The sequence below is a fragment of the Siphateles boraxobius genome, unplaced genomic scaffold, assembly GCF_051911475.1.
Source record: "Siphateles boraxobius isolate OS27281-9 unplaced genomic scaffold, OSU_SipBor_1 24, whole genome shotgun sequence".
Classification (NCBI taxonomy): Eukaryota; Metazoa; Chordata; class Actinopteri; order Cypriniformes; family Leuciscidae; genus Siphateles; species Siphateles boraxobius.
Window position 1 is genome coordinate 3,814,512 of NW_027508855.1, and position 19,989 is coordinate 3,834,500.

General features: G+C 40.4%; 1 protein-coding gene across 1 annotated transcript in view; it reads left to right on the plus strand.

The window, feature by feature from the left end:
* Positions 1-19,989, plus strand: part of cacna1ba (calcium channel, voltage-dependent, N type, alpha 1B subunit, a) — a 137,017-nt gene that overhangs the window by 37,016 nt on the left and 80,012 nt on the right. Inside the window, exon 7 of the mRNA XM_077240844.1 lies at positions 7,853-7,956. Within this exon, the coding sequence (XP_077096959.1) occupies positions 7,853-7,956 (104 nt within the window). The remainder of the gene's footprint in view (positions 1-7,852; positions 7,957-19,989) is intronic.

The following is a 19,989-nucleotide window of genomic DNA, read 5'->3' on the forward strand; positions in this document are numbered from 1 at the left end:
GGAGAGGCAAATATGACTAAGCTGCTACCTTTTCTGTTCTTAATCTAGATAAGGCTTTTCTTTTCACTGACCTCTTATATATTTCCTCAGTTCAATGTGTTTTCCTGTGATACTATGAGTATGCAGAACTGCACAGAGCTGACTAGTTAATGGAGTATATAAAAACGTTTTTATACAAATAACAGTGGTCACAAATGAAGGTTTTGTTGAAAGGATAGTTTACTTCAAAATGAAAATTCTGTCTTCATTTACTCGCCTTCATGTCGTTACAAACTCCCTACTCACTCTCTATCCTTCATCTTCAAAATGCAAATGAAGATATTTTTCATGAAATCTGACAGATTTCTGTTCCTCTATTGAATGTGAAAAAACAAATCAGCATAGGGTAGTGTAGTCCATAAAACTTGTGTGCTATATTCAAGCCGTGCATTATTGTTTGAAGGAAAGAATTTAAAGAGATATTTTGTTGCGTTCCACAGAGAAAAGATAGTCATACAGGTGTGGAACGACATGAAGGCGAGTAATGACAGAATTATAATATTTGGCTGAACTATTCCGTTAAACAATCCAAAACTGTTGAACTGTATTTTCTTTCCATGTTTCCAAGAAGGATGCATGAAATATGAAATAATATGTAAACTGTGCATTGATACAAGTCTAAAAATAATGATGAGTGAACAAAAAAATGTGCTGTTGTACCATGACAAAGCATGGTATTCCTGTCTGACTGTGCAGAAGAGCTTCCATTTGGATGAATTGATGGCTTGTGCTAGATGAGGTCATGGTGAGTCTCTGGAGTGTTCTGATGGTATACTCACCATATATCTCATCTCCCTGTTCACATCTTCACCAGGCACAATTCCCTGACAGCGCTTTAACCTTAGTAGAGAGAGAGAGAGAGAGAGAGAGAGAGAGAGAGAGAGAGAGAGAGAGAGAGAGAGAGGGAGAGACATCAATTCATATTTCTGCAACATCTAATCCCTAAACAGACAATCCACCCAATCACATACACTTATATTGCTAGGCAGATATTTCATTAAAAATACTACTACTGTACTTTTTTTTTTCAGGGACAGCAAGTTCTTATTCGTTCTTTAAGAGCAATTGTGCGTGTTAATGTCAGCTGTCTCCTCTCTAATTAGGTCTCCCCCCACTACAGATTCCAGGGTGAAAAGCAGGGTATATGTATCAAATGAGTGGCTTCTGTCCGGAGATCAATTTGCTTCCCCTCGGTTCATCATTTTCCCATTTCTAATAGAGCTCTGATAGGCTTCAATCAGTGCGTAGCTCATTTTCAAGAGTAGCCAGAGAAATGGCGTAATATCTCTGAAATATTCAACTCTCACATCCAGTTATTTTTGGGGCATGTGCAATACATTTTTCAGCACTCTCTGGTTATTTCATAACAACTTATGTTAATTTTACTGAATACAGTTTTAGACCAGGAACAAGATTCATGAAATATCCTTAAAGGGATACCCAAAAATGAAAAGTAGCCCATGATTTACTCACCCTCAAGTCATCCTAGGTGAATATGACATTCTTCTTTCATTCTTCTTTTAAGAAAAATATTCCTATTTAAAACCTTTATGAAGTAAAATAACTAGCTTCCGGCCAAACAAACATACGTATTTGACTTAAGCCTAAAATGTCAAGTCAAACTGCCTTTAATTTAATCGAATGATTGTTTGTTTTACTTAAGTTTTTGCCAGACATGACTGTAGGATGTTTTGTGACTCAGTCCGGTCGAGTATAATATAGAGAGTTTTAATTAAGTACTGTACTTTCTTTCTTACAAACGTATTATTAATTTATTAATTAAATGTATACCCCCCCCCCCATATGTTTATGAATCCGGCCCCAGGTTTGAATCCAAGCACAGTAGCGTTTTTCTGGTTTAACCCAAGACTTTGACTTTGTTTGTGTGTAATTGTATTATTTATGTCAGATTGTGTTGAATGCGTATCTCTGTAGCACTCTAAACAGTAGCTTCTACCAGGTGGCCATGTGATGCTGTGCAGTCACTCAGCTGACAGGGTGATCTGTGTGCCACATGGTGACCATGTTCCCTGGCATTCAGCATTGTTAGGATGATAGACCTATTGATCAATCTGCTGTTAAAGATGGATTTTGTGTTTAGATCCACCACAGTTGTGTGCCAAGTCCTTTCTGTTCATGTGTTTTACTGGAAGACCAGACACCTATAAAATAAACTCTTTCATTCGTACTGCACTCAATCTCCTAGTATGTGTGAGGTTGGAAGTGAAATTCATACTGTTGTTGTTTTTTTGTTCTTTGCGGGTGTCCTTTGTGGATGAAATGATTTAATAAGCCACAAGTTTGGAAAATAAACATTTTCTTTGTTAGTTTGTAGTTGACATCAGATAGATTGCAGATTGTTTTTGCAGTCCGCTGCAATTATGAGTGGAGTGACCGCTGGATGACTGCACTCTTGAGCAATAGCACACTGTTTCTCTGTTTCTCTCCTCCTTAAGTGTTCTTCTGCAAACTGGCCTTTCAGTCCTCTGGGATTCTTGATGAGAGGTCTAATGACAGATTAATGTTCCTAGATCTTAGCATCCAGACCTTAGCTGTCGTAGAGATAATCTGATTATCCCGGACACTAGAACCTTACATCAGTGGAAAATTAGAAGCTGATATCCGTTTTTCCTCATCCTCTGTGTTCTCCAATTATCTGTAGACACATAAGCAGCTTTGTTCCAAAACCTGGTGATCTGCCTTACTTCCTACTGCCTACATAGTCAACTGCTTCTTAAAGGAGCATCCTAAATACTCAACCTCATAAATGACTGATTTAAAACAATCTACATACTGTAGGCTGAAGTAAGTGCACCCCACCAATTTCACTCCATGCTGGAGAATTGATTTTCAATTGATTTCAATGGTGTTTTCATGATGTAATTACTCTAAGAAACATCAAAAAAAACATTGTATGCTCAATTATTGGGTGAAAGATCCATATTGACATACTCTGAACTACTGTACTTCTGATTCTTTTCAGTGTTGAATGACATATTCACTGTATCGTTTAAAAGTTTGGGGTCAGTAAGATTTTCTTTTAAAGAAATGTATACTTTTCTTCAGCAAGGATACATTATATTTATTAATTACAGAAAATGTCTATTTCAAATAAATGCTGTTTAAAAATAATGCATATTATATTCATCAAATAATTCTGAAAAAAATATAGCATCGTTTCCACAGAAATATTAAGCAGCACAACTGTTTTCAACATTGATAATAATAATAATAATAAATGTTTCTTAAGCAGCAGATCAGCATATTAGAATACTTTCTGAAGGATCATGTGATACTGAAGACTGGCGTAATGCTTCTGAAAATTCTGCTTTAACATCACAGAAATAAATTGCTTTTTATTTTAAATATACTGTATTACCATAGAAAAAAATATTATTAATTATAATAATATTTCACATAATTATTGCTTTTACTGTACTTTAGATCAAATATATGCAGCCCTGTTATGCACAAGAGACTTTCAAAAACAAAACAAATCTTACCAAACCCAAACTTTTGAATTGTTAGTTAAGGATTTTCTTAAAGGGGTGGTAAAACGCATTTTTCGAAGGCTTGATTCATTGTGTTTGTGGGGTGCACTGTAACATGTTCATGGTTCGTTTTTTAAAAATTGCATTATTTTTCATATATTTTACCTTTATTCTACACTGCTCTTCCCCTCCTTGTAAAAACGGTCTGATGGTTTCCTGGTTTTATGAAGCCAGTCCCTCAAAACTACGCAATGGGCTCAGATTGGTTAGCTGGCCCAGTGTGTTGTGATTCGCTAACCGTCTAGTGTAAGTTTTCCGGAAACGTCACGCCCCTTACCTTTACCGGTACTTTGTGCTTTGGTGTATTATAAACAATGGCGTCAATAAAACCAATCGCACCCGGGGAAACGTTAGTGAAGATGATCGAGCAGAACCTGTTCAAGAACGGCTGTTAAACAACGTTTCAGAAAGGTTTGTTTTTTGTTGTTCTCTCATTACTTTTTAGATATGCTGTTATTTAATTGTACTAATTATTATAGAATTACAAAAAAACAAGCTTCATAAACAAGAATTTCATATAATCGTTCAAATTATACTACAGTTCTCAAAGGGATTTTTTTGAGTAAAGACTGCGGATCTATAGTGATCGTTTCTGACTGTATGCCACCGTTACTTTTGTATTTTTAGAACGATTGTAGACAAATATCTGTCGACAGAACTATTAACCCAAAACGAACACTAAACATTGGCTGCCAAATCAAACACAGAACCATGTTTAGCATGCCTGTAGATAAACAAGCATGTAGATAAACATAAAAGCTCTAATCAAAGAATAATTTACACTAATTCCAAGTTCGCTGTTGAGATAAAAAAAAAGTGTGTAACGTTAGGTGTTTGTCGGATAACGTTAAGTATGAATGAGCATTTAACAAACCAGCAGAGCCAAACAGCGTTGTCATTTATTTACTTCCTTGCTACAACCTACACATTAACAATACGAACTATTACAGGAAAACACATCGACGAAAAATAAATCATACTTACAGGTTGTGGCCCGTAAACAACAGCTTCTGTTCTTAAAGTTGGAACTGCTCCATCTTTCAGGACAAGCCGTTGTGCGAATCATGCATTGAACTTGCGAAGATTGTGAAAGCTTTCCTCCGTAAAATGTTCAGCACATAGAGTGAGATTTGGGTCATAATTATGAGGGACCGAGTTAAAAATTAATTTTAACCATTGATCCCTAACTCCCTCGTCACCAGGAAGGCTGAACAAAGTGGACCTGCAACCGGGATGAAAATAACAGCAGCGTTTCGACGGCATTGCCACAACTCATCTCCAAAACAGCAATATAAAATGGGCTCGCCCCGCTTATTAAGTATTCTCGAAGGAGGGATTTATGTAAATAATGGGATTTGCTGACGTCAGCAACCCTGGAGGAATGTCGTGTAGTCCAAAACCGTCCGTTTGCTGTAGTCCTTAGAAATTAAATTTTTTAAAAGCAAATATCTCCCTTTGCTTTGAACTTTGAGCGCTGTAACTTTGCAAATGTTGTTTATGCTCACACACTAGCTAAAGTTAGAAAAGTGAAATCGTGTTTTGCCACCCCTTTAACATTGTACAGTCTTTATTTTCTCATTTCTTTATTTGGCTTTTTACTGAATAACACAGTGGATAGCAATGGGAAAATATTAGATGACAAAGGGGGTCATGTAGTTAGAATTGAGAAATGGAATTGGAATTGAGAAATTACAGAGGGTTTCACTCGATTCAACATATTATGAACATGTGTTAAACACTGAACTATGGTTTTAAGAATTTTGAAGGTAATTCCTGATTGCATGGATTGCTTTTGAAATTACTGTGAAAATCTGCAGAATAACACTAAATGTAGCTGCACCTTTTTTTCAATTCTAGTCAGTCACCTAGTCATTCCAGTAGTTACCCAATCTAGTCTCACTAATCAATGTTAATGGTAAGGAAAAGACATTAATATAAACAATAATAATCCCACTTAAATATATTAATAATTAAGCACAGACAGAGTTATTCTCAGCTTAGAGAATATATATGTCCCTTTAGAGTCTGCTGTGTCTTATTAATGACAGTGCAAAAGGAAAGGAATCAAATCTCCAATTCTCTTTTGTGGGAGTTTGATTACAGCCTCTATGTTCAAACTGTATGGTGTCTCTGAATTTATTTCAGGGCATTCTCGTTAATTTTTGTTTCATTCATAGATAAATAATAAGTGTCTAAAGGATAGATGAGCCAGAGTATAGCTACTAGCCGTTTTGCAGATGTGTTTCATTATTCATAAGTGAACGGAGAAAGAAGAGTATTGTGATCTTACCACATGACAAATAGTTGAAGATGTCAACAAACACAAGAACAATAGCATAAATGCAAGCAGCAAAACAAAAATAGTAACACAGCTTTATTTATTCATGCCCCAAGCAGTGCATTGCTCCATTAACACATTTATCGCACTATTATTATTCACAGTTTACACATCTTGTTTAGAAAGCTCACACACACACACACACACGCACGCACGCACGCACGCACGCACGCACGCACGCACGCACGCACGCACGCACGCACACACACACACACACACACACACACACACACACACACACACAAACACACACACATGTGTGTGATTTTAGTTTATTGGCAATGCCTATTCAAATGTATTTTTAGTTACATATTTTTTCCCCCCAAACATTACTGTGCCTGATTTCCTCAGACTGCACACAATACAGTTGTTCTGCCCTTATTATTATCAGTTGCAATAAATAAATATTTATGCACATATGTGAGTTGCTAACATGAAATTTAAATTCCATCTAAAATGTTAATTGAGAAATTACATGGAATATTTGTATAAAATATTTAAAAAATCTTAAATAAACTAACAAATGAAAAAAAAACCTAATTTAACAGGGCCGATTAGTAAATCAAAAATAAATTAAGAAAAAATAAATATATTGTTAAAGTTTTGGCTTATTTATTTATTTATGGATTACAGCTTTAAATACTCTTTGCATTCTCACAACTTCTTGCTGTAAAAAATAGTTGGTTTATTTACTTAAAAAAGTAAGTAACCTGATTGCCTTACTAGACGGAGCCCCTAACTGCCCCATCTTCTCAGTTCTCGCGCATGCGTCGTGGCGCTTTCGTGAACTCACGTCAGAGGCCCACACAGAAGCAAATGAATAGTTGAATAAAGTCATTGTTTTGGTTTTTTTTTGCGCACAAAAAGTATTCTCGTGGCTTGATACACTTGAGGTTGAGCCACTGTAGTCACTTGGACTATTTTAATGATGTCTTTACTAACTTTTCTGGGCCGGCAGATGCAATTACATAGCAGCCTGTGAAGGAGTGAACCAGCTCTCAGATTTCTTTAAAAATATCTTAATTCGTGTTCCGAAGATAAACGAAAGTCTTACGGGGTTGGAACAACATGAGGGTGAGTAATTACTGATAGAATTTTCATTTTTGGGTGAACTAAGCCTTTAAGAGGTACTATTGTGCTGTCATCTATTATTCAGATGCATTCAACAGTAACCGATATAGACTTTTTAGCAGTAATAAATAAATTAAAATTAAGAAAAAGTCAGTCAGCAAATTCCCTACAGCGCTGCAATAAATGTAATACTCTGAGGAGTGGAGATGCAGCAGTGAAATTTGGCTCCAATTGCTTTACTGCTCTTGCCAAAAATGCAATTTTAAAGCTAAAGCAAGAGAGATAAAGGGACAGAAGTAGGCATTACAAGCTGGTTGCCGTAGAAACAGCTGTGTAAGAGAGTAGAGGGGGTTTGAGGATCTGTATGTGTGTGCTGAATCAGCATTCTCCTTGATCCCCAAACAATTACAAGACAATATGTGAGAGCAATTTGCAAATAAATGACCACTAGGAGAAATTTTGTCTTTGCATGCCTCATAAACGCTTTGTGAATGGCCCATTGCTGCATAGTGAAACTCTGTCAGTGTCACTCACTAGTCTAGAAGGATTTTCTTCACAGAGCGATGACCAGTAGAGTAGATTGCTTTTCATTTCCTTTTTTTACTCTAAAAAAAGACTATGGGATCTCACCAAAAAAACAATTATCCGGACGATAAAAAGGATTACAGCTGTATAGATATGGATGTGCTATCGTGAAATGTGTTGAAGAGATTATTGCATGGGTTGTTAGTGAAGGATTTCTAGGCCGTGAGAACACCCGCAGGTTCTTCTGAGTTCTCGCACTGATGTTTTATTCTCTCTGTACCTGTGCTTCTTCTCAGTTTCTACTTTCATAACTTCTGTCTCCTTGCAGGCCAATGATGCTTCAGGGAACCTCTGGAACTGGCTCTACTTCATCCCACTCATCATCATTGGCTCTTTCTTCATGCTCAACTTGGTTCTGGGGGTGCTGTCAGGGTGAGTCTTCAATCAGAGTCATTAGTCCCAACTGCGTTGGAATTCCCTGGAATTTAACCTCATTCTTAAAAAGCATTTTTAAATATTCAGTATTTCTTGAAAAGAAAGGTTGCTATAAAGATGACATTGTAGTCTATCTATCTATCTATCTATCTATCTATCTATCTATCTATCTATCTATCTATCTATCTATCTATCTATCTATCTATCTATCTATCTATCTATCTATCTATCTATCTATCTATCTATCTATCTATCTATCTATCTATCTATCTATCTATCTATCTATCTATCTATCTATCTATCGCGCTCTTTAGATAAATAAAAAAAATTGCACCATTGACTTTAGATCAGGTTTCAGTTGGTCTATTTCAGCTGCCTCAAAATAGCAACGCACCAACAATGCGCCCGAAACACACCTCGTTTTAATTGTGCACAAATGGGCGCAAATTAATTTGCTATTTAATCAGTGTGGCACAGGACATGGACATTATATCTGCGCCGGGCTGAAACTAGCAAAAAACACTTGCGTCTGGCGCTGCATTGCGACGGGTATCTGACAGGGCCCTAGGTGGTAGAGTATAACTATTTTAAAATAATCATAATCATAATTAATTATAAAAATAAAAAAAAATCACAAGACCTGTGTTCAACTAGTGAAATTCTTCTGTTGTGTTAAATTTCTTTGAATGGCAATTATTAAAATCTTTTTCCTGTCATTTGCACTTGGTCAATTCATGAGTTTGAACCCTGACTTGCGGTTTTATTATATGATTATCTGTTCGACACTTGTCTCAATGGAGAGGGATGCAAACTTCACGTAACCTGCTTAAAGGGTTAGTTCACCCAAAAATGAAAAGGATGTCATTAATGACTCACCCTCATGTCGCTCCAAGCCCGTAAGACCTCCGTTCATCTTCAGAACACAGTTTAAGATATTTTAGATTTATTCCGAGAGCTTTCTGTCCCTCCATTGAAAATGTATGAACGGTATACTGTCCTTGTCCAGAAAGGAAATAAAGACATCCTCAAAGTAGTCCATGTGACATCAGTGGGTTAGTTAGAATGTTTTGAAGCATCGGAAATACATTTTGGTCCAAAAATAACAAAAACTACGACTTTATTCAGCATTGTATTGTCTTCCGGTTCTGTTGGGGATCCGCGTTCACGAGTCCGCAGTGACGCTGATGACGTAAGACGCTGCTGACGTGTATCTGGTGCGTCCGTGTATTCGGGTTCAAATAAATATGGCTGGGCAAAAAAATGCAAGTCTTCCTCTGTGTGGAAATCCTTAGACATGTTTGTGAAGATTGTTTTGTTTCCAGCGTGCGTCTCCCTCAGACTGTAAACGAAGCTCGGGCACACCAGACACACGTCAGCAGCGTCTTACGTCAGCAGCGTCACTGAACGCGGAAGACAATACAATGCTGAATAAAGTCGTCGTTTTTGTTGTTTTTGGACCAAAATGTATTTCCGATGCTTCAAAACATTCTAACTAACCCACTGATTTCACATGGACTACTTTGATGATGTCTTTATTTCCTTTCTGGACAAGGACAGTATACCGTCCATACATTTTCAATGGAGGGACAGAAAGCTCTCGGACTAAATCTAAAATATCTTAAACTGTGTTCTGAAGATGAACGGAGGTCTTACGGGCTTGGAGCGACATGAGAGTGAGTCATTAATGACATAATTTTCATTTTTGGGTGAACTAACCCTTTAGCTAATCATCTGATATCAGAATACATTCTCTTGATTGGCTGAAAACATACATCTAAAAATGTACAAATACAAAGTATGCAGTAACCATTTAAACCTTTATATTGGAATGATTAAAATGATGCCCTCTTACAGGGATGCCTATTATAGCTATTTGGTGGGCTTATTGTTCTTTTGAAATCAATGGGCTTTCCTAAACCATTGAAATCCCCATAAAATAATATCTGTCCTACAGTTTGGAATCTATTCACCTATGGCTTATGCATGTACAGAGTAGATGCAATGTTAAGTGCAGTAGAGCCCTGCTTCTCAATTTGATTAGGCAGCTCTATTTTGCCAATGTAATGTTGGTCACAATTAGATTTTTCCCCCATCAATTGTGATCAAGCCAAAAGCCACATACACTCTCTATAAAACAAATTACACATGCTCACACTAAAACATCTTTATTTTCCCCTCATGCTTTACCTCTCTTGCTCTATCTCTCACTCTCTATTTGCCTCTTTCTCTCTCACTCACACACTTAAACCCATTGTTTTAATGGAAGGTCTCTGGATGAATGCTTTGTGTGGTAAACTGTTGCTGCTGGTGGGGTTATAATTGATGATTTCCTGCAAATCCTCGATCTAATGTTTTCTCTATTTCACTGAATGGCTCTTCATGTCTGTGTTGCTGTTGTGTGGCATTGGGTATTTATTGTTACTCCTTCACAGGGACTCTAACATCATTTGACATTTTTTTAGGCTTTAGGGGCTGTTTACACGACTTTTTATGCGCTTTGGCCATTCGTTTACACGACAACAGTGTTTTGGGTGCCTAAATACGCAAATTTTTGAAAACGGGTTTCAAAGTGCACGTTTTTGAAAACGGTCTCTGTGTAAACAACAAAAACGCGAATCTCTGAAAACAATGACTCCACGCACATGCGTATTACGTGTTCAGTCTATAGTGTTTCATTGCTTCTACTTGCCTGGCAGCAGAATACAGCGTTTTTAGTCGTTACGCGGATCCATGTGAATGGTGATCGTTTTGACAATGGTGTTGTCTGTACCTGGATAAATCAAAGGAAAAACAACTCCGCTTTAAGCATATCGTTGTTGTGTAAACATACCCTTAGTTGACAGATTCATTCTCATGTGGTGGCGCTGGTCTCTCTCTCCTTCTCTCTCTCTCTTTGTGAATCTTTTTGTTCCATGTGTGTACAGATTATAGGAGTCACTCCTAAACTTACAATGGCTTTAGTGGATAAATACAATTACTATATTTTTTTATGAGAATAAATGCAAAGATTTAAAGTAAATATCAATCTTGGTTCACAGTTCCAATGTTCTAAAATGTAGAAATGTATGTACATTTTTATTTTTTTATTTCAAAAACTGTACGTATACTACCATTCACATGTCTTGGGTCTTTTTTTAAACAAACAAACAAACAAACAAACAAACAAACAAACAAACAAACAAACAAACAAACAAACAAACAAACAAACAAAAAAACAGCCTTCTTGAATTATGCCATAATGCATTACATTTACCAAAAGTGACATTAAAGACATTTATAATGTTACAAAGATTTCTATTTCAACTAAATGTTATTCTTTTAAACTTTATTTATCAAAGAATTTTCTCAAAAAATTGTTATGCAGCACAACGATTTTCAACATTGACAATGATAAGAAATGTTTCTTAAGCAACAAAGAAAACAAAATCTTAGCGACCCCAAACGCACAGCCTACGGCGTAGCTACGGCGTAAGTTCGAAGCAGAAGTATAAATTGGGCTTTACTCTTAGTGGTTATAATGCTGATGAACCCCACATCATCTCTCTCCCCCTCTCTCTCTCTCTCTCTCTCTCTCTCTCTCTCTCTCTCTCTCTGTCTTTCTCCCTCTCTTAATTTTCATGCTCTCGTGTCCTTCAAGTAATCTTATCAGTCACCACTCTTACAGTGTGAAATTTATTCATTTAAAGCTGTTTTTAGCTTTAAAGGTGAAACAGACCCCCAAAGACACACATTCTTGAGAGAATTAAGAATGAACTTGCTTAAGTTGAAGTTTTAATAGTTACTACTGCCAGAAAATGTTCATGTGCACAGCACATTCAAGGACGTGCATGTCTGTGTGTATGGAATTGACAGAATGTTTGTGCAGTTTTTACAATTGTCAGTTTTTTAACGTTTACTGTATCTGCTTTTGTGTAGTGTGTGCAGTGAGTGCTGTACAGCCCCCAAATTATTACTCTTCCAAAGGCTTTCTTCAAACTCCTTCTGAAGTGTAAAATGTCTACGCACCACCGGCCACAAAGGATGATGGGAGCAGATTTAATTAGGCTGAAATAAAGTGTTACATAAAGTATTCTCTAGCTACGTCATTCTCCTTGTGCTTTAAAAAAAATCCCAAAAATCTTAAACATCTCCTCTTACTTATACCTTATAAGAAAAAAGACAAAATACACAAAAAACAAAATACAGAAAATTAAATATACTATCATTTAAAGTTTGGGGTTGATAAGATTTTTAAAGGGGTCCTATTATGGTTTTTAATTTTTTAACTTTAGTCAGTGTGCAATGTTACTATTTGAGCATAAAAAAATCTGCAAGTTTACAAACCTCACGGAATATGCAAACCTCACGGAATAAACCTCCACGGAATATGCAAAAAAGGTGCGAGGCCTGGTTGCCAATCACAACTCACGGGGCCAGCAAACCAATCACAGCACATTTCGTATTTCGAAAGCAGGGGCTTCATTGAAACATGAAATCTAAATCTAAATTTGATAAAAATTATGGTAAAACAGTAATATTATAAAATATTATTACAAAATATTATTACATTTTAAAACAATAGTTTTTCATTTTAATCTATTTAAAATTTTAATTTATTCCTATGATGTTAAAGCTGAATTTTCAGCATCATTACCCCAGTCTTCAGTGTCACATGATCCTACAGAAATCATTCTAAGATGCTGATTTGGTGCTCAAGAAACATTTCTTGTTATTAACAATGCTGAAAACTGTTGTACTGGTTAATATTTTTGTGGAAAGGGTTGTTTGATGAATTTAGAAGTTCAAATGAACAGCATTTATTTTAAATAGAAATCTTTACATGTCTCTACACTGTCCTTTTTGATAAATTTAATGCATTCTTGTTGAATAAAAGTAAAAAAATATACTCGGTTACTAAAGTAACCTTGGTTCTTTCTAGAGAGGGAACGAGTACTGCGTAACTTACGCTATGGAGAAAACCTCTCTTCCACGAGATATTGAAGCCAAAAATTATCCTTAATTTTGAATTAATGTAAAACGCGTTGCGGCAGCATACAGACATAGACAAGGCGGCTTGCGTGCCTATTGGCTGACCTGCGGCAACAGCAGCAGCCTATCGAGAGAGGCCCTGCGTGATGCCATATCCAATGGGGGCGCTTCGCGCCACTACGTCACGTCCCGCCGAAATAGGCGTGGCCTTGACCTATTAATATAGCTCAACAGGCTGATACAAACTGGTTTTCATCGCCGAAGCGAACCAGAGCATGTTGTAAGCACGGCAAGATACGCAGTACTCGTTCCCTCTCTAGAGAGAACCGAGGTTATGTTATTAACCGAGTACGTTCTCTTACGAGAGTTTCTCTCGTACTGCGTAATAACTTACGCTATGGGGAACACAGTGTAAAACGCCGTGCGTACTGGGATCCGACACCAAAGTCCCAAGGGCAGTAACCCGGGGCTCATAAAGTGCATTATCACCATAGACTCACTGAGAGTCGTAAAAGAGAGGCTGTAAGCATCATTCACCATAAATAGCATCCTACAGGAGCTAATCATGTTAACAGTGTACCATGCAGTCAGGGTGAACAGCATTCAGCCTGAACTGGGTAGCAGTACAGGTCTTTCAACACCCATGGAGCTGTTCTATCGATCAGTGAACGATGCACAAGCAAAATTCAGCCTTCTGAGCCAGAGCAACGGGGCAGACAGAGCTGATTACTAGACGGACAAAAGCTTAGCCTGTAAGGCGGGAACCTCTAGGTTATAAAACCTCATAAATGTAGACGGCGAGGCCCAGCCTGCCGCTGTACAGATATCCTGCAAGGTAATCCCGCTAGACCAGGCCCACAAAGAGGCCACGCCTCTCGTGGAGTGCACTCTGACACCCAAAGGACACTGCAGGCCCTTAGAAGTGTAAGCCAGCGCTATGGCATTGACTATCCATCTGGATAGGCTCTGTTTTGACGCGGCTAGTCCACTTAGAACGGCCGCCAAACAAAACAAAGAGCTGCTCAGTCTGTCTGAAAGCAGACGAGCGTGACACATAAGTTCTCAGCTACCTGACAGGGCATAGGAGACTCTTATCCTCCTCCTCATCAAGAACCGGAACGGCGGACAGGGAAATCACCTGGGCCCTGAAGGGATGTCCCTGTGCCTTGGTTTGATTATGACTTTCGAGTCATTAGGCCAAAATTCCATACATGGAGAGTGCTCACCGAGAGCGTTTGTAAATCCCCAATGCGCTTCACCGAAGCGAGAGCCACAAGAAACACTGTTTTGAAAGACAAAGGTTTCATGTCTGACAAATAAATTGGCTCGTATGGGGCACCTTTCATGGCTTCCAAAACTGTAGAAAGGTCCCACACGGGGTCTGAAGGAGGTCTGGGAGGGTTCAGCCTCCTAGCTCCTTTGAGGAATCGTTCGACCAGATCGTTTCTCCCCAGTGACTGGTCAGACGCTGGTTTAGTAAACGCTGCTATGGCCGCCACATAAACTTTGAGCATGGATGGGGTTCTGCCCTTATCCAGCAGCTCTTGAAGGAAGGAAAGAACTTCCGTAACCCCGCAGTCTAGGGGTGAAAAGCCCTGAGCTTGACACCGGCCAGAGAACACAGACCATTTTGAGGAATAGAGCCGTCTAGTAGACGGGGGCCTAGCATGTGTGATCATGTTTAACACTCCCTCCGGGAGGCTAGCGTGTACCCGTTGATGGCCCATGCATGCAGGGATCATAGCTCCAGGCGAGGATGCCAGATCGAGCCCTTAGCCTGAGAGAGGAGGTCTTTCCTCATCGGTATTGGCCACGGGGCAGTGCTGGTTAGCTGCATCAGGACTGGGAACCAAGCCTGGTTCGTCCAGAGCGGAGCCACAAGAAGCACTGAGCATCCGTTTTCCCTGATTTTTTTCCAACACCTGAGGCAGGAGCGATGACCAATGGCCAAAGGACGGTCTGCCCTCGAGCATCGCTCCCCACCCCGAGGTGGAGGCATCCGTGGACACCTTCTTCACACTTGAGGAAGTCCCTAGACTCATGCCTGACTGATACCCGTCGATCGCCTTCCAAGATTCCAGAGCTGAGACACATTTCAGATCGACCTTGGGATGAAACAGACCGGAGGCCCCCGTCTTTTTTCGGTACCAGAAAATATCTGCTGTATACACCCCCTTCGCTCTGAGCCTGAGATAAAGGTTCTATGGCCCCTTTGCTCAGTAGTTTCGCTATTTCGGCTCGAAGTAGGTGAGCTACCTTGTTTTTTACCGTAGTTTCGACACGCGCCGTGTAACAGCAGGGACGTTGAGCGAACTGCAGCGAATAGCCTTTTTTATAGTGTTCAGTACCCATTCTGACACTCCGAGAAGCTTTGCCCACGCATTTGCATGAATAGCTAGAGGTAGAATGAGATATGGGCTCTGGCCACAACGTAGTGGCGACCGAAGAGCTCCGGTGTGCTGAAATGTAAACACTGTGTTTGCAGTGTTCGAGGCGGGGGGCACGCTGATCACAGCGGGCAGCCTGGCAGCGCTCAACTTCTCTATGACTGTTTGTGGGGAGAGAGCGAGCGGGGCGAACCCCGTGGGTTTTAACATGTCTGTGAGGGAATGTGGGCGCGGGACAGCGGGCACACTCACTGCACTGAGAACACCGTCGGCCTGAGCTGACTGAATGTGTGTTAGTTTCGTTTTTACAGAAACCGTGGGACAAGTATCGTGTGGTGTTTGTGGGCACTGTGTCGTGGGCACATTCAGTACGTTTAACCCTCTGAGGTCGACTATCGACTACTGGCTGGAATACCAGAAAATACATTCTTTTTGAGATATATCTGGGTTGCTGTAAAAACGGCGTTTGTGTGCAGGCAAGCGGGTTGTGGTACCGGCTTGTTTACTGCATAATACACTGGGACAGTCACATTGTTTGGAACTGAACGAGCGAGAAGTTTTGGTGAAAATCCGTCCGCAGTGGGATTTGAACATCGTCATTTTCCTAGGGGGGCTAGGAAGTTTTTGAGACCTCGGGCTTTATCTCAATCCTTGGCCGGGGCCCGCGTGGAGGGGGGCGGCGGCCAACAGAGCGAGAGCGCGGTCTCTTGTCTCAGGTTTAGCGGCGCCGAGGACCGGCGGCGGTGGGCTGCGGCTGGGAGCTCCGAGTAGACGACTGTTTTGAGCGACCTGCTGCGGAACTAGAGCGCTTCGGCAAGAAGTGCTTCATTGCCTGTGACGTCTTCTGAACCTTGACGAATCTGTCCGCGAAATCCTTGACGGCAGATCCGAAAAGGCCAGCTGGGGAGATGGGCGTGTCGAGGAACACAGAGCGTTCCGAGTCCGTCATCTCCGACAACGTCAGCCAAAGATATCTCTGGGCCACGGTGAGAGAAGCCATGTTTCGCCCAATGGCTTGTGCAGCGGATTTCGCGGTGCGAAGAGCCAGGTCTGTAGCACTCCTTAAATCTGGCACGCTGATATCTTCCGGTTCTTCCTCGTCCATTTTGCGGAGAAGGTCGGCCTGGAAGATCTGCAGAATAGCCATAGTGTGCAGTGCTGATACGTCCTGCCCAGCGGCGATGTAAGCGCGACTTTGCATGGCGAAAGTCGCACGGCAGGCTTTCGAGGGTAGCACCGTCTGACAAGCCGTCCAGCAGAGGGCGGGCAAAGATGGGCTGCTACAGCTGCTTCCACTTGAGGAAGAGAAATGTATCCTCTGTCTTTAGCACCGTCCACCCCGGAGAATGCTGCATAGACAGAGGTACGCAATCTGGCCGAGAAGGGGGCATTCCAGGACTTCGTAACTTCTTCGTGAAGCTCAGGAAGAAAAGGAGCGGGCCTAGACTGTGACGGGGCACGGTCCTTTTGCAGGAAGTATCCGTCCAGTCGGTTGCGCGCAGGCTGCGCGGGCGCCTCCCACTCGAGGCCGAGGTTGTCGACGGCCTGTGAGAGCAGACGCATCAGCTCTGACTCGATGCCAGCCCTTTTCCCTGAAGGCTCGCGGGCAGAGGGGGGGGGGGTCCACAGAGCTCGCCCAGTCCTCACTGTCCAATGCCAGGATAGAGCAACAGGCCTCGGCTGTCTTGTCGATCTCAATGGCGGAAGCGGTGGCGACAGCGGCCTGTATTTATAGGTCAAGGCTACGCCTATTTCGGCGGGAGGTGACGTAGTGGCGCGAAGCACCCCCATTGGATATGGCGTCACGCAGGGCCTCTCTCGATAGGCTGCTGCTGTTGCCGCAGGTCAGCCAATAGGCACGCAAGCCGCCTTGCCTATGTCTGCATGCTGCCGCAACGCGTTTTACATTAATTCAAAATTAAGGATAATTTTTGGCTTCAATATCTCGTGGAAAAGAGGTTTTCTCCATAGCGTAAGATATTACGCAGTACGAGAGAAACTCTCGTAAGAAAACAACAACAATATGACTGACCCCAAACATTTAGTGTGTTTGAAATATTGGTGTTTGTTGGGGCATTGCAAGTCCACATTTGATGCTCTGGTTGCCATGGTGCATACTGTGTCTCTCAAGGTTGTGTGTATGTGTGCGAGACCCGGGAGGTCAGTTCACCTGTCTGACCACGCTGCTTTCAAAGCAAAAGGCCGTTCTGAGGCCTCATGGAGAGATGAGAGGACTGCCCCGGGTTGGTAGTTTAAGGAGAGGTGGGCAGCTGGGTCATCTTCTCAGTGGGTAGTTGGGCAGCAGGGATCCTGCAAGAAGCCAATTCATAGCCATTTCATCTAGATCTCTTTCACCTCACAATGGCTTTTTGATCTTAACTGTTTGAGCAGCCCTTTTAAAGCTTGTAAGTACCAGTGAAAGTATAGCTTCTCCTGTAGCTAACCGATAAATTGTTGATATTAAAATTATTTTTGCCTGATTTTTTATGATTTACAGCATGAAAAATGTTGTTAGCGTTATAATGTATTGTGTACTAGAGCTTAGATCGGGCCCAAAAAATCAAGCCCGACCCGACCCGAGCCCGTTGCAAGTTGTGTCCGAGCCCGGCCCGGCCCGACAGATTAACTGTAATTATGAGCCCGAGCCAGAATTAAACCCGACCATTTTTAATATGTGGGCCGTTATAACCAGGGGCGACGACAGATCATTTTTTAACGCAGGTGCTGAATGGGTGCTAGACCATTGACAGTGTGGAGCTGCGCAATTATATATATATATATATACTATTAATAAATGTGCAAAAATTGGCCACTTAATATTTAATATTCAATTATTTTAATTATCACAATGATAGTTTTAATTTTATTAAATTGAACAATTAGTAAATTCGGTGACAAGCGTGCCGAGAATTGATTTAATTTTATGATGAGATGCTCCAGTTCACGTGCTATGGTGAACACGGCTCGCCGGCGCCTCCATGTCATGAATATTGCCTGCTATATTTGCTTCTTATTAATGCTTCTTCTTCTTCAGGCAATTGGTTGATGAAAAATGAATTAAAATTAAGATACAATTTATACAAAACGAAATACACTTTAAAGAAAGGCTTTCTACAAAACAAAACATAATGAAGTGGTCAAAATCATGCCTGAACCACTCCATGTCTCCTGATATTGCGCATCCTCCTATCTACTCTGTTCACTTTCATAATCAACATAGATGGAAAAAAATAACATTATAATATTTTAATAAATATGAAACTAAATGCGCTTATTTAATGGCTACAACACATACAGACTCTCTAGCAGCGCGCCGCACTTGGACTCAACAAAGCCAACACATATGTTGTCACTGCCCACGAGTTTAAAATATTTCCATACCTCCGACTTTCCTTCATACTTGCTCAAAGTTAATTCTCCTGTTTTAATTTTTTTCTTTACTTCTTCAAGCTCCATGTTGCACTTAAGCTACACAATACAGCACAGTGTGCGAGTGGAGGAGACGCTGCGCGTGACACGTGACGTGCTTGATCAAGGGCCCGACCCGAGCATAGTGGCGGGAAATATCGGCCGGGTCGGGCCGGGCTCGGGCTCGGGCAGAGAATCTAAGCTCTATTGTGTACCCAGCATTGAGGTCTCTGAATGCTGGGTACACAATAACACTTACAATCAGTGGATAGTTTTTGAGTATGAATGGGTCATTTTGGGTAAAAAGTTAACTCCAGATGTCACAAAATAGCAAGTTACTTAATATTAAAAACAAAGATAAACGGTGTAAATACAACTGGAAAACAGTGAAACAATGCAAGCTTATTAATTACTGATACCCCAGTGCATGATGGAAAACCTAATTGAAAACATAAACAATTCCAAGTAAAATATACTTATAAGTGCATGCTGTAATTTCTACAAGCTTGAATTGAGTACTAATATAGAATTTTTTTTATTTTTTTATTCTTGCCTGAACTAACTTATTCAATGTAGACATTACATTTGTTAGTGTTTCTCATCACATAATTATTGTTATCAGTGCAGGATATGTTTAAAAGCTTCTTTAGAGAATCTTTTGAGGAGATTAGTTGTGTAACACTTTTAAATTACTAGTATTTCTAATCAAATAAACACATGCTGAGATGTACAGTAGCATCGCTAGCCATTTTTTTGCATCTGCCTCCGTGTGTGTTCTCAGTATTTGTGTGTATACAAATTAGTCGAGTTTCTTCCACGAGGAAGATGTTGCTTTCCTGCCAAGACAGAAGTACAATGGATTGGAGTCTGTTTATACATTATGGACTCGTGTGAGTATTAGCATTTGTGTGAGTGTGTGCGCGTGTGTGTGTGTCAAAGAGAAAGAGAGAGATATACTGTAGATGCTGCTGCAGGGTTAGTATTCCCCCTTGTCTGTCACACACTTACAAACAAATACACACACTCACTGTCACGTCACACTGCCACTGCAATGCAGGGAGGGGAGAAGAAAAGACTTTCTCCACATTATAGTATGGGAATCCTACTGAAAACCTACTGTTCATAAAAGTGCTAGTGACCAGCATCAGGTTCTTAAAGGGATAGGTCCCTTTCCACCCCCAAAATTTACTCATCTACTTAATGTTGCTTACAACCTGTATGAAACACAAAAGAAGATATTTTGAAAAATATATATTTTTTTAACTTT